Source organism: Eschrichtius robustus, chromosome 12 (assembly GCF_028021215.1).
Source record: "Eschrichtius robustus isolate mEscRob2 chromosome 12, mEscRob2.pri, whole genome shotgun sequence".
Lineage (NCBI taxonomy): Eukaryota > Metazoa > Chordata > Mammalia > Artiodactyla > Eschrichtiidae > Eschrichtius > Eschrichtius robustus.
Window position 1 is genome coordinate 27,381,237 of NC_090835.1, and position 14,873 is coordinate 27,396,109.

The 14,873-nt window shown below is 43.3% G+C and overlaps 1 protein-coding gene across 4 annotated transcripts in view; it reads left to right on the top strand.

Moving 5' to 3' along the window:
* Window positions 1-14,873, top strand: part of CADPS (calcium dependent secretion activator) — a 483,330-nt gene that overhangs the window by 410,554 nt on the left and 57,903 nt on the right. For all 4 annotated transcript variants that reach the window (XM_068557631.1, XM_068557633.1, XM_068557634.1 and 1 more), the window contains 2 exons: window positions 1,849-1,923; window positions 2,813-2,896. In XM_068557631.1, the coding sequence (XP_068413732.1) occupies window positions 1,849-1,923; window positions 2,813-2,896 (159 nt within the window). The remainder of the gene's footprint in view (window positions 1-1,848; window positions 1,924-2,812; window positions 2,897-14,873) is intronic.

Genomic DNA, 14,873 nt, shown 5'->3' on the forward strand with positions numbered 1-14,873 from the left:
ATCTTATCTCAAGACCTAAAAATGAATTTGGAGCCCCATCAATACTCCTGAAATTCTTTTGCTCTGACATCTTTCTTTGTGTTTCTAGCACAGAATTCTGCAGATAGTTTTTGCATTTACCTTGAGGTTTATTGCTCTGACTGGTAAATCATTTCACAAAGCTAGCAGTAGAACCAACATGGGTCCTGATTTATCAGGACTACACAACATGGGCCATTCACTTTATTATTTTCCTCTAATCAACTAAAAGGAAAAACTAAAATGAGATGACTCATCTCTCCCTACCCTTATCTTCTCCATTATGACCTTGAACAGATAATAATATTTGAATTGCAATTATAGTTGACAAAATGTTTTCACATGTAGACCCTCAATTTCATCTTCAAAATAGATTTATGAGTCTGAGAGCAAGACCGGCAGGAAAGGACTTAGCCCTGGTTTTTTAAATAATAATAATAACAATAGTATAATGATAATAATAATAATTGAACGGACCTGCTAAATATCTTCATACAGGGTTTGCCTCATTCCCTTTCCAAAATCAGTAATTTGTACTGGCTTCCCCCCTTCTCACTGGTCTGGGGTAGTAGTAGTATTACCTGTTTTTTGTTTTTTGTTTTTACAGATGAGGAAACTGAGCTATATTTTCTTAGACATCATGACTTCCCAACTTTGCCCTGGAACTTTACCTAGGTCTTCCAATCATAATCAAAATTCACCTATGACTTTAAGTGAATTAACCTAATTCACATCCCTTTGGTCGCTTTCAATAATTCTGACTGCCAGTTATCAGAATATCAAACCACATTACTATGGCTTATTATTTCTGTATGTTTTCATAACTTTTTGGATGGTTTGTTTAATTTTTATTTTTCTCATGTGTCCTTTTGTCCTAATTTTTATTTGCACTGTTCCTTTTTCTTTTCTATTCCTAATTAATCATCCTTCTGAAAGTTTGCTAAAGAGTGGGTAAGTGCATTTTCCTTTCCAAATATCAATGTTTGCCTTGTTATTTTTTATCATGGAAATATGGAATAATTCAAATGGATACTAAAATGATCTAATAAATATCAAGGAGCTGGCATACAGCATCTCTTGTTGAAATCGCTTTTCCTTTTTTCCTGGCATTTATAGCAGATTTTTGTTGGTGTGGGGTCGGTTTTTGCATTACTATTTAAGTTTAAGTGACAGCGGCAGTTTGAGAAATTGAAAAACTTAGCAGCCGTCTCAGGAGAGGCTCTAAACCTGGGTCTGCTTCTCCACAAATGAAGAAACTAAGGAGCTGCCACAAGGGTTCATAAAGAGACTCTTTGCCCTCACACTGAGTCAACACTTGGAGGTAGAACCCGGGAGCTCTGAGGCAGTAACCCAAAGGACCCGATGGTTTGAGAACAGTTTTTGCAAAATCAGTCAGTGTCTTGGTGAAATTCCCTTTGGAATTTGTGGCTCCCTAAGTCACATCACCCAGCAGTTTGCCAAAGATCATTTTCAGCCTCTCTATTAAATCATTGTGGTATCTTGCTTTGTAAGACCCCGATCAGCACACTGCCAGACCAGCCCTTAAGCCATCCATGCATGCTATTTGTACATGTGTGTGTGTCTACACATATCAAAGCCAGCAAAAGCTTTGGGTGAGGAACAGTGCGCCTGGTAATTGTTTTAAGAGCTTCCGATCTTTCTCCATCAAAGACCTGGAATCAGGATCTTACAGCTGCTTCTGGGACCATGGAAATAAACTGGGTCCCATGGCCAGGTTTTACTTATAAATTGCGTTGTCTAAAAATGACCTACAGATGCAATGCCATCACCTCCCAAACATGCTAATATTTGTCTTTCTGTGTTCTTTAGCATCAATACCATTCAAAAATAGATGAACTAATTGAAGAAACTGTTAAAGAAATGATAACACTCTTGGTTGCAAAGGTAACCTTCAGCTTCAGGTGAAATGTTTCATTGTGAACATTGCTCTGTTATGTCTGCATTTCCATTAAAATATGACACGTTAAAAAGTTGCGCTGGGCACTTGCATTTCTCAGGAAACAAGATCGTACGTCACCCAGCCACAGCTCCGAATGATTTTTCTGATGATTGCGAGCGTGTGAAGATGAATTGATGAAGTGGCATATGTTACCTTAATAAGAATTTGTCCCTAAATGTTGCTCTAGGTTATGCAGGAAATACTTGTTTTGTTTTTCAGCCCCGACAAAGTTAGGTTTTTAAGAACAGAAAGTTAAACGGTAATAAGGAATTCTGCCATCATGAAAACCCCCTTTCCGCTAGTTTCACATGCAGTGAGAGTCATAATAAAACATAAAAGTCAGATAAAGCTATTTCAGTCACCCTCATGAATTATAGAATTTTAACTAAGTAATGCTGAATGGGAAGACATTTATATTTGCCAGTGCTAAACTTCTGTTTCCCCCAAATTACTGATAAAATACAAATAAAAATAGATTGGATTAAATGTAGTGCTAATATGTAACGTAAAAACTGCTTTGCACAGTTTTGGATTTTGAAAAGTGCATTTAATAATATCGCATGCTATACGCAACTCAATAATATTTTGTCACTTTGCACTTCTGTAACACTCTATATTTGCAATCACATAATAATGAAGAGAAAGCCGAATAAGTCAGATATTTCTATGTAAAGGCAGTCTATGCCTTTCCCCAAAGACGGGAACCAAATAATAGAACTTAAAAATGATCGAGGGCTCATTGCTGGTCTCTAAGCGGTTGGGAAATGTTGCTCTTTCTTGTGAACAATCGTCGTTTGAAGTAATCATTCTTTTTCCTTTTTGCTCTTTTACTAGTTTGTTACAATCCTGGAAGGAGTGCTGGCAAAATTATCCAGATATGACGAGGGGACTTTGTTTTCTTCTTTTTTGTCATTTACCGTAAGTAAAGAGCTGCTTTCTTTCCTGGTTTTTGTTCTAGTTGGGGTTTGGGTTTGGGTGTGGGGAGGGGAGCTATTGTGTCATTTTGGTTTGGGTTTGTGAATATCTGTTCATTGCAGTCAACTACCAATGTATAATAAGAACACAGGGAAATAAGCAGAACATTTCATGACAACAGGTAATCCAAAATCATTCCTATTTAATTTGTGAATATATAATATGTATGTGTGTATAAGCACGTACATAGACACACACACGTACGTCTCTATATGTATGTATCCAAAGAAAGGGTTGCCGGCTACGCCCACCTGAGCTATCTCAGGGAGACCATTTAATGTTTCCCGGCTACTGTTTCCTGCAAATAGGGAAATTTAATTTTAGAAGTTACCAGTGGAGACCTACAAGTCAGATAGAGCTTGTAAATAGGTTTTATTTGGTCCTCACTGCGTCAGGTGCACTTTTCTTTACTGAATTAGTTGCCCACATTTAAGCAGCAGGAGGATTCAGAGGTGTCTGTATCCCAGGGTTTCCTCACGAAGTGAACGGTCGGCAGCCCTGGGTCTGCACATGTGCATTGCAACAGTCTACTGGAGCTCAGTCAAGTAGTCCGCACAGACCAGACATGTGTTTGCCAGTTTCCTGTAACCCCCCTCCTGGCTGTTCCGCTCATTCCCCTACCTGCCTGGGCTTGGGGACACTGGAGTTCACAAGCTCTGGAGCAGATGATCCAATCTGTACACGTTCTGGAGAGCTCTAATTCTGTGCCAGAACTGGGCATGCGTATGGAAGTGAGTTAGGTCGTGGGCAGAAGCCAGCCTAGTTCTCTGTAGGTAAGTGATCAGTGGAGATGGTCGCTGTAAATGGGCTGCCTCAGGGGCCCAGTTCTCCCATCCTTCTGTGCTAGGCAGGCCCTGCGGCTGTGTGCTTTCTTGCCCTTTCTGATAGCAGGGTTCTTGCTGGCTCTAAGACCAGCTGTTTTCCTCTAACAATGCCGTAAGAAAGGCGATCAATTTAGGACCCACTATCTATGGGTCTTTAAAGCAGCCTTACTATCTATGGGTCTTTAAAACATCTGTTCTAGGAGATGAAGACTCTCCTAGAGAGGCATTGAACGCCAAGGCAAAGCCCAGCACGGGCCAGGGAGTAGCACATGATCATCTTTGGAATCCAGCAGAACCGGGTTCAAATCCCATTACCTATCTTAACCAGCTGTGTGATCCAGAGAGGTGACTCATCCTCTCTGAGCCTGAGTTTGGTTTTGATTTTGGTTTGTAGGAGGCATGCCACTGTGTCCTTTTGTTTTTGGTTTATGTATATGTGTGTTACTTGTGGTCAACTACCAATGTTGTATAGGAGTGGGGAGTAGATAATATCTTCCTTGATGAGCTATTGTGAGGATAATAATGAGAGTGGAAGAGCTTAGCATGGTCCTCAATAAATGGCAGCTTTTTTTTTTTTTTTTTTTTAATTTTTGGCTGCATTGGGTCTTCATTGCTGCACGTGGGCTTTCTCTAGTTGCGGCGAGAGGGGGCCACTCTTCGCTGCGGTGCGTGGGCTTCTCATTGTGGTGGCCTCTCTTTGTTGCAGAGCATGGGCTCTAGGCACGCAGGCTTCATCAGTTGTGGCACTGAGTTTCTGTAGTTGTGGCACTGAGGTTCCATAGTTGTGGCTTGCGGGCTCCAGAGCGCAGGCTCAGTAGTTGTGGCACACGGACTTAGCTGCTCCGTGGCATGTGGGATCTTCCCGGACCAGGGCTCGAACCCATGTCCCCTGCATTGGCAGGCTGATTCTTAACCACTGTACCACCAGGGAAGTCCCAGCAGCTATTATTAATAAAAGATAACTAAGATAATTATTATACAATGCAAACATACATGCCATGCACATAAGTTCTTCCCAAATATACCCCTACTTTGGTCTTTCCCTAACCCACACGTTAGATTTCCTGGGAATTAAGGGAAATGTAGACAGAAAACATTCAAAACAGTTTTTAGATTGTATGTGTATGCACATTATCTACATGCCCAGCTTGTTTTGCTATACAGCTCTGACCTTCCCAACTATAAGGATTGAACTCAATCCTGGAAGTGTGATGGCCTTGGTCTCCGGAATTTATTGGCAAAGGTGGGGTGGGAAGAGGATGGTGACAATAGGAATTCTATTTGATTCACTCAGTAGAACCACCCGTAATGTGTCAGAGCTGAAAGGAAACGTATCCAACCCACTTCTTTGACAAACAAAAAAAAAAACAAGGGACAGAGAGGGGGAGTAATCTGTCTAAGGTCACACAGGAATGGGAAGAATGGGGACAGGAACCCAGGTCTTCTGCCAGCTTCTCCCCACCACTGAACAGCTTCCTGGAGAGAGTGGGATTCAGCTGGCAATTGCCTGTCACTAGAAGGCAGATGGGCAAATGAGTGGGGAAGATTCATAAAGAAGGATTCAGGGCACATGAGTGGGAAATATTAGAAAATCTTTCATTCCTCAGTGAAGTCATGGAAATGGTAAAAAAGAGGCAGAATTAAAGGCAGCTTTTCTGGAAAACTTTCCCCTGACACCCACAAAAGATACCACTTTCTTTGAGTCTTCATTTTGAGCAACTGTTTTTACTGCACTGGATTTGAACCAGTGCAAACCAGAAAAGCCCCTCTGCTCTTTCTCGAGCAGAATTCAATCCGCCAAGGGCCCACCCTAATTCCCGACCTTCCAAGGGAACTAGTGAAAGGTGGCAGCGGGGGGCGGCGATATCAAGGACATGGGGCCAGGGAGATTCTCACGGGAGGATTAGAAACAAAGAAGACCTAGCGTAGCCCATGCAGGAGTTTTCAAGCCGAAATTCTCATCCTCTCATCTCCCTTTTCGGAGACATTTTACAGCCGCACAGCCTGCCTCGTGAAGTCCCCATAACCACGGAACACTTCGGGGCTGTTGCTGGGCCTGTGACTTCCCTTCCTTAGTGACACTTCTCCCACGTACTTGGCTCCCCCAAGGCCAAAAGCACCCACTTATCATTTGCAGCCTGTGTTCTCATCCCTGCTGGTGTTCCAGCGTTGGAGAAGGCGAGCCCTGCTGAGAGATGGCAGGAACTTCTCCACACGTGGATCCGGAGCTCCTGCCCAAATTCTAAAGGGCCTTTGAAGACTTCCTGCAGCCCAGTGGTATTAATTACCCCGGAGAGGGGTGGAGGTGTAAGGGGAGAGCGGAAGCAGCAGGTATTGCGGAAAGAGCCTTGAAATCAAGGATGAGAGAACCAGCTGTGGGTCCTGGGACCCCGGACAAAGGCATAGAGATGGTGCCAACACGCTGGCAGGATCTCCTTCACTCCGCTCCCATTTCTGATTCAATTCTTCAAGTATTACTGTGCACTTACCATGTCCCCACCTCAGCGGGGCTGCCAAGTCTGAGCCGTGTGCTCTGCCCCCCAGAAAGCTGACAAGTACTGACAAATATGCCACCCTTTCCCCCTCTTTCTCCTGCTGAGCGCCTCCTTTCCTGGGTGGGCTTGATTTCGTGGTCCAAGCCAGACATTTTGGAAAACGTCTGCAGTGGCACAGAGCAGGCAGGAATATTTATTTCTCGTCTCCATCTGCATTGCTTCCTCTCTTGGAGAGGAGCTGGGGGGGAGGAGGGAGGAGGAGATGTGGCTTCTCCGTGCCAGCCCGAGAGGCGCCCAAGCGCACCCCTCCTCTCCTCCATCCCCAGCTCCAGCAGCAGTAGCAGCCTGGGATTTAGGGAGGTTCGCCTTTCGCCTTTCGAACTTTTGAAAGATCAGCGCAGTTGGAAGTCACAATTAGCAACTATCCGCCCATTCCCCCCACCCCCCCAACTGCAAGACGTGCTTCTGTGTGGGTTGCGTGCTTGGAAGAGTCCCTGTCTTTGTGGGTAGTCTCGCACTGTTCTTTTAGGAGGCCAAGAAGGGGGGACAAGCAGGTGTCCAGGTCGCCCTCCCAGCAAGTTTAAATCCTTTCCTCGGTCCTATCCAGGTGTTACCAAATACGCTGTTTCTGGAATCTGTTTGTTCGTTCGTTCATTCATTCACCCAACATATATTTACCAAGCACCTATGGGTTGTGGATTGTGCCAGGTGCTAGAGACCCAGCAGTGAGCAAGGGCGATGTATTCTCTGTCCTTTTGGAGCTTACATTTAGGAAAGGAGACGGAATTAAAAAGGAAAGAAAATTGTAGAGTCAGACACTGCAGTACAGACCACAAACTAGAGACAGAGAGAAGGGAGTGGGTGGGGCGCCGCGTTCCTTCAGCCACGATGGTCCTGGATGGTCTCTCCAAGGAGGAGACGTGGGGGCCGAAACTTAAAGGGGCCAGCCATTGGTAAAGAGGAGGGGAGAACCTTCTGGACAGAACAGCAGCTACAGTGGCCGTGTGGCAGGAAAGCAGGAGGCATTTTTGCAGACCATTTTGAAAGGAGCACGAACGGGATTTAGGGATTGAGTGGACGTTGAGGGTAAAGATTCAATTGGAGGAGGCAAAGGTGGAAGGCTCGAGAACCGTGATGTATCAAGAGCTCAGCTGAGCTGAATGAGTCCTGAGAGTCGGTGGGATACCGTGAAAAAAGGCATCGTGGTGTGGGGAGACCTGGAACAGGACCCCAGCTCTGCCCCTCCTCAAGGAGTGGTGTGACCTGGAACACGGGACCACCCTTTGGCTTTTAGTTCCCCTCAGTGGCTATGTTAGATGAATTCAGAAGTGCAAAATAGCTACAAGAGCTTCAGCTCCTATCCTTTAAGCACTTGCTAAGTGCCTGGCACTGGGCTAAGTGCTTTAAATATATTTTTTCTCGTTGAATCCTCTGAGTAATCCCACTCCAACAAGGCTCTCCTGCAGATGATGGAACTGAGGCTCCAAGAGGGAAAGGCCTCCAGCTCGAGTAGCCTCCTATCTCCCTCTAAACTCTGGAGCCTCCAAAAAAAAGTGAAAATGTGGGAGGATGCTCTATCTGCCCCTAGCAGATAGAACAATTACATCGAATTCCCTGAAGCCCCCTAGAATTTACCTAAGATCCCTCCATCATCCACATCCATTTGAGATGGTCACAACATAGCGTGGAAGCCACTCGGTTCAGGAAGAATAAAACCCATGTTAGGGCTGTCAGGGACCCAAATCCCATGGTCTGTCCGTTCTCCTAGGTCTCAAATTACACTCATTCACCCTTTTTTTTTTCTTTTTGCCAGCATTTTAATTGTTCTGCCACTTAGAAATGAAATGAAGTAGACATGCTTCTTTTCCTACTAGAATCCGAGACCAGGGCTGGTGTCAGTGTAGATCAAGCAGCACGGACTGCTTTGGTGCAGAGCTCTTTTTTTTTTTTTAAGATTTTTATTTATGTGGACCATTTTGAAAGTCTTTATTGAATTCGTTACAATATTGCTTCTGTTTTATGTTTTAGTTTTTTGGCTGGGAGGCATGTGGGATCTTAGCTCCCCGACCAGGGATCAAACCCGCACCCCCTGCATTGGAAGGCGAAGTCTTAACCACTGGACTTCCAGGGAAGTCCCGGTGCAGAGCTCTTGATGACAGGCCAGAGAACAAGACTGCCACCTTGGTCAAAAGCCAGAACTGGATCAAGGGAATTCACTTCTGTCCACAGAACATTTTGGTCAGGAAGCAGTTCAAATGGTAGAGTCGGGTGGGTGTTGATAGTGATTTGTTAGTGTTATTTCTGATGGTGTTCCATTTTTGCTGTGGCCTCAGGGAATGCCCAGCATGGGAGAAATGGCTTTTTTATAGTGTGGGCTGGTGATGGCGGTGTAGACAGAGAGGTCTTGGTTCACCCTCAGAGGGTAACCTCATCAAATTATCAGATGCTGAAATCATGTGATTCAAGTCATTTGGCTTCTACAGTTCAGAGTGGAGGTGGCTGCCTTGGACAGAAGCACCAACCATGGTAGTAAACACTTACATTTATTGAACATACTATGTGCCAGGTACTGTGCTAAGTGATTTACATGCATTTTCTCATCAGATCCTCACAAGCAGCCTGTGTAATAGATATGATGATTATCCCCATTTTACAGATGAGGGAAGTTGAGTAATGTGTCCAAAGTCACACAGCTTCTGAGATTCCACCTTAGATTTACTGCTTTATTGTCGCCAGAATGTTAGTCCTCATAGAAGCCCAGAAACCCAGAGATGAAGTCAATTAGTGACTCTTCCCAGAACCATCCACTAACTGTGATCATTCCTGAGGGAAAGAATCATCTATTTTTCACATCTTACCAGCAAAAATATTTTATAATTTACCCACCAGCCAATCAGTTTTGCAGTAAAACTAAAGGAGTAGACATCCAGAATCTCCCCACTTCCTTTACGCTTTCCACGTAATCTTTCATTTTATGCTACTCTGTTCAACACGTGTTTGTGGAGTTCCTACTATTTGCTGGGCACTGGAATCTTAGCACTGAATGAGAGGGACAATGCCTTTTATTGTACATTCTCATGAGGGAGACATATTCTCATCAAGTAATTTACAAGCATGGCAATTATTCAGAAAGAGAGAAGTAGCTGATGCAGTGGAACCATAGCCCAAAGGGACCCAACCTCATCTGGGAGGACATGGAGGAAAGGCATTTGAGCTGAGATCTAACAGATGAGTAAAATTTCACCTGGCAAAGAAGAAAACAAAGAATGTTCCAAGGTACCAAGACTTGGAGAAGAAAGGGAAGGTCTAGTACATTCTGGAAATGGGCAGTTCATTGCGACTCAGGGCAAGGCCAGAGGAAAAGGAGGAAAATGACAGAGATGGAGTTAAGGAGCTAGTCTGGAGCCTGGTCATGAAGGACCTTGCCCATGGTTATGGAAGTTAAGGGTTTACATGGGGACATTATGAAAATTGATCCCAATGGAGAAGTTAAGAGAGGTCATAGACAGACCAGCTACCTGCTACAAGCTGGAGTTGGGTTTGTGGTCTTCTAATTTTGAAGCTTCGAGCCACCAGTGGAAGGCAAGACTTATGTCGTCTAATGTATTTTGTTCACATGGACCAAACAAAAACACCGAACCCTGAAACGCTCAAGAACTATAAAGCACTGATCTGCCACGTCTTCTACAGACTTCTTTCATCAGCCGCTCCCCAGTTTTTCAGAACTTGACATCCACTTTGGGGTCTATGACAGATAATTTTATCACCTAGTAGGACATCATCTTTCTTTCCAGTTCATGCCTTGAAAACACAGCTGACAATTAACATACCTGCTGTCCAAGGCAACGCTTCAGAAGCTTTCAGAAGGAAAAAAAAAAAAAACATCCAAAGTCAACCATTTCCCTTAATATTCTTTAGCAAACATATAAATGTCATTCAAAATGAACGTAAGACAGACACAGTATTTTCTTTAGACTGTGAGGCGCTGAACTACAGGGTCGTAGAAATGTCAGCTATGAAAGAAATACCTAACGAACATGTACACGGCTTCAAACAGGAAATAATTGTTCCGAAATTAAAAGATAGAGATTCTGACCTGACCTCCGAGCCACATGCAGTGGGAAGCTTATCACCAGAAAGGTAGAGGGAGAGATGTGATTGTGAAGCCCAGACTTAAAGACATGTGAGCACATTATTGAACATTTGTGCGTCAGTTTCTTCACCTCTAGAGTGGGGATGCTAATACCTGCTTCAGGGAGTCGAGGGGACAAATAGATACAAAGAGAGCATTGGCCTTGCATGGTACCTGCCATGTTGTGAGGGCCCCATAAATAGCCATTCTTAACCTTCCTTCAACTTAAACCTGTCGGAAGGTTTAAATGACCCTAGTGCTTTTAACCAACAATTTTCTCACTGGTTCAGTCCTTAGCATAGTATCATTTCTCCTAAGCAACCCAAACTATTATCCGTAACAGGATCAACCAGAACTCTCTTACAACTTCTATTTCAGCACATTCTCATATTCAAAAATTTGATTCATCAAAGACATTTTCCGTTAAGTTTAGCGTGCTTTTAGCATTTCATGCTTTACTTTAATTCTTCAAGAACTTTGCATGCATACATAGTCTCTAGAATACCTCTCTATTAATCAAAATAGGTGTTTTACCAGAATTGAAGGTCCCATTTTCCAAGCATATGTTAAATTGAACCAGGTTTATTTCAACATGCACCAAGGTTACTTGCTTTTCCAGTTCTACCCCTTACTGGGGTATAATCTTGGACAGATTAATTGACTTCTTACCTTAGTTTACTGACCTATAAACTGGGAATAATAATAAGACCTATATTATGTGGTATTGTTAGAAATAAGTGAGAAAAATATTATATACATGGAATGGGATAAGCATTCAATACTTGTTTTAATATTGTTATGATTGTGGTTGTTCCTGTGGTTATATCACTGAGTATTAGAATCAGTTAATCAGCTACCATGTTTTAAATGACTGCTCTATGTAAATTATCGAGCTAGAGCTGTAGATGGGGAAAGACTTTTTAAAAAAAAAAAAAAGACCTTATCTCTGTTATCTGGAAGTTACTATCTAGAGTACATACAACAGAAGTAACTTTGGAGATTTTCTGGTCCAGTGTTTCCGGTGACGTGCTCAGTTCCTACCTGCTGTTCAGAGCCAATTCTTTGCAACTCTTTTCACGTCCAGATTTAGTGATGTCCTGTTGGTAGCTTAAAATCGACCAGAGTCAAAGTATTTGCACCATGGAAATTGGCAAACTCTGCCAAACAAGGCTGTTGCTTCTCCTTCTTCCCCTTCCTCCTCTCCTTCTCCTCCTCCTTCTTTTTGACAGCCTTTTTCCTAGCATATCACTGAGTGTTTTCCAAGCATGGGATATATACCACACGTTACCTGAGAAAATGTTAGATGCGGCAACAACTCAGTATTAAATAGCACCAATCAAATTGTGAGAGGGTTATTTTTAAATTTTATTTTCTTCCTTATCCTTCTATCAAGGAGAAAGTTTCCTTTGAGGACTTATCTTCCTCTCACACTTCTCTAAAATTTCAAATCTTCATGTCTAATGAAGAGAAAGAGGGAGAGTGGGCACGCCTCAGACTCCGCACCCTCCGCAGGCAACCCTGCCTACCTAGGAAGTAATAACATCGTTGTATTGGTTTGGCCAAAAAGTTCGCTCGGGTTTTTCCATAATGTCAACCTAATATTTAAGTTCTATTTATTTTTATGCTTCTCTTATTGAGAGTGATATTGAGTTTCCATGTATGGTAGTGACACCAAGTTTCTTTTTATAATTAAGTATTTTTAAAAGAGAGCCAATTTAAAGGAAAATATGAAGTAAATAAGTAAATAGAGTACAGATGGCACATGGGCAATAGCCCAAATCAGGAAGGTGGTATTGATGCCGGAAGTTTGGGAAGTTGTGATACATTCTAGCCACCCCATTTTGCAGCTGTATAAACTGAGGCCAGGGAAGGAAAATGACTTGAACCACTTGTTTCGTCACAGAACCCAGACCTCCTATCCAATCCATGTGTTTGTTTTCCCCACTCTTTACCTGAGCTGAGTGGGGTAGCGGGGGAGAAGAAAAAAAAAAAAAACCTCTCCACTCTGTAGCACTCCACTCTAGGCTGGCTACAAGAGACAAGTTGTCACTGACAACAGTGATGTAAACAATCTATATCCTTGAGTTCAGTCTGAGGCAGCTGTGGGGAGAAGAGGAGGGCAGCAGGGCTGACAGGTGGTCCCTTCGTGCAGAAACATTAATGTTCAGTAATGACGGTACAAGCCTCATTGGCTTTGCACCCGGGCCATGCAGAAGCAGGGGCACGAGTAAGACATGGTCCTTGGTCTCTTCCAGCTTGCGTTCGATCGGGCTTCTTAGTGTTGAGAGACGTTCATAAGGCAAGGCAAAACCTAAAAATTCCAGAGGTGGGCAAAGCACCCGCCCCCCACTCCACTTATAATCAAATAAAAATAAGCCTTCATGCCTGCTTCGAGATTTTACAAAATTAAAACTTTCCAATTTGCCTTTCCGAGTTTCTCCTAAAATGAGAGGATGCCGTGTAAATAGGCAATGGAAGAGCAGCTCAGCATCCTTCAGAGGGTACAAACCCCGGAGTCCAACAGACCCACATTCACATACCAACTTCACAGTGCTGCCAGCTTTTATCTTGCAGGAAGTCACTAAACCTCTCTGAGCCTCAGTCTCCTCATCTGTAAATGGTGATAATCATCATGCCCCCCTCTGTGAGGGTTAATTACTAATAAATCACTTAGCCTCGTGCCAGCCAAATAATAAGCATGCAACCATTGTTAAATCTGAGCAGCATTAAAAGGGTAGGTTTGGAGGGGCCCTTGAGCCTTGCAGAAATCCTCTCTGGGAATGAAGTGTTGGGAGAGAAATGAGGGAGAGTGGAAAGAAAAACAGGTCTACTTCAATCAGGCATCTGTTCGGAAGCCCCAGGGGGGGAGAAGAGAGATGAGAACATACACTTCCTGGACCCAGTCTCGGAGCACAGTACCCTGAGCAACGGGAGACGAGAACAATTCTCCTTGTTAATGAGGCTGCGGCTCCTAATCAGCGCGTGGAACAGAACGCTTTTGCTTAATAGAGATCATTTCCCTGCCTCTTGCCCAACTCCCCAGCAGTGCCAGCAGCTCTGTGTTTAATGAAAGGTGGGGACTTTGAGTAGTGTGGTGGGATGGGCTGGAGGAGGTATTATTACCCTCATTACTATGATAATAGTTTAATCACAATCAATATTTATGAACATGCACAGAAGCCGTGCAATCAACCAGCAGCCCTGCAACTCATGTTCTTGCCTAAGGATGCTTTCCAGGAAAGCCTGGGCTCTCTCCCACCTTTCCCCAGCTCCTCTGAAGCTCTGCAGTGGTCCTCAGAGGTCATTTCAGAATATCAACGATGGTTACATCAGTCATTACGTATGAGGTCTTGTGGTAATCGGTGAATAAAATCATAATGTAACTCTTTTTTGCTTTTCAAAGTACATCCACAAGCTATTGTCTGGATTTTATCTTCAGACTTTGGTAAATTATCTTGTGAAAAAGGTAGGGCAGGGTAGGAGAAGGCATAATGCCGTAGTGAATCTTTTGAAGTCAGATCCATTCGGGTTCAAATCCTAGCTCTACCCCTTCTTAGCTGTGTTCCCTGGGGGAAGAAACTTAACCTCTCTGAGACACAGTTCCTTCATTTGTAAAATGAGGAGACAAGTTCTTAAAAGAATTGAATAAGTTAGTGTAAATCAGGCATTTAGTCATTGGTAAATGCATCCGTATTTTTATATATGACTATATATCAGGTATTAATTATTTCTATGTTGTCTATGAGAAAACTAAACAATTGCTGTTCCAAAGTTCATACAGTCAATCATTGAAGGAACAGTAGTGAGAGTCCAGACTTAGAATCCAATATTCTCTTTCTATTATCTGAAAAAAAAAAAAATTAACCCTGGTTCCATTTATAGGCAATTTAGAGAAATTTTATTTTAAAACACTTTGATGCTTAACTCTTTCAAATATGAATCATATTTTGAAAGCCAGAGATTATCTTTCTGAGCAATGACCACCTGATCACCCACCCATAAAAAATTTTTGGTATCACAGTTCCTACATCTGTAAAAACAGTATTTGTAAAATCTGGCCCTCCTAAAAAGGAAAGCAAGGGAAGATGGCCTCACAGTGAATGTGCATCTATGCAGCATGTACACGGTGCTGACACGGGCACAGCATTTCACAGTTGGCCAGAAACACCCTTGATCTTCAGCAAGCATCGAAAACATTTCAGCCTCTCTTGGTGGCAGAGCTCTGGGAATCCGTCACACTGTCTGTGACTCCAGATCTACTTCAAGGGTTGTGTTTTTCTCCAGTGCTCAGAAATTGTTGGAAAGGGCTTTCACTGTAATTGTTACTTGGCCCCAAGCAAGAGCCACCGAGGTTTGCTCAACTGCTCACTCGCACACACAGTCCCAGTACATCCACCCACTGGCACATTCTGTCTCCCCCAAGCCATCAGGACCTTGGTTGGCACTTAACAAATTTATTCCTCTTCCCA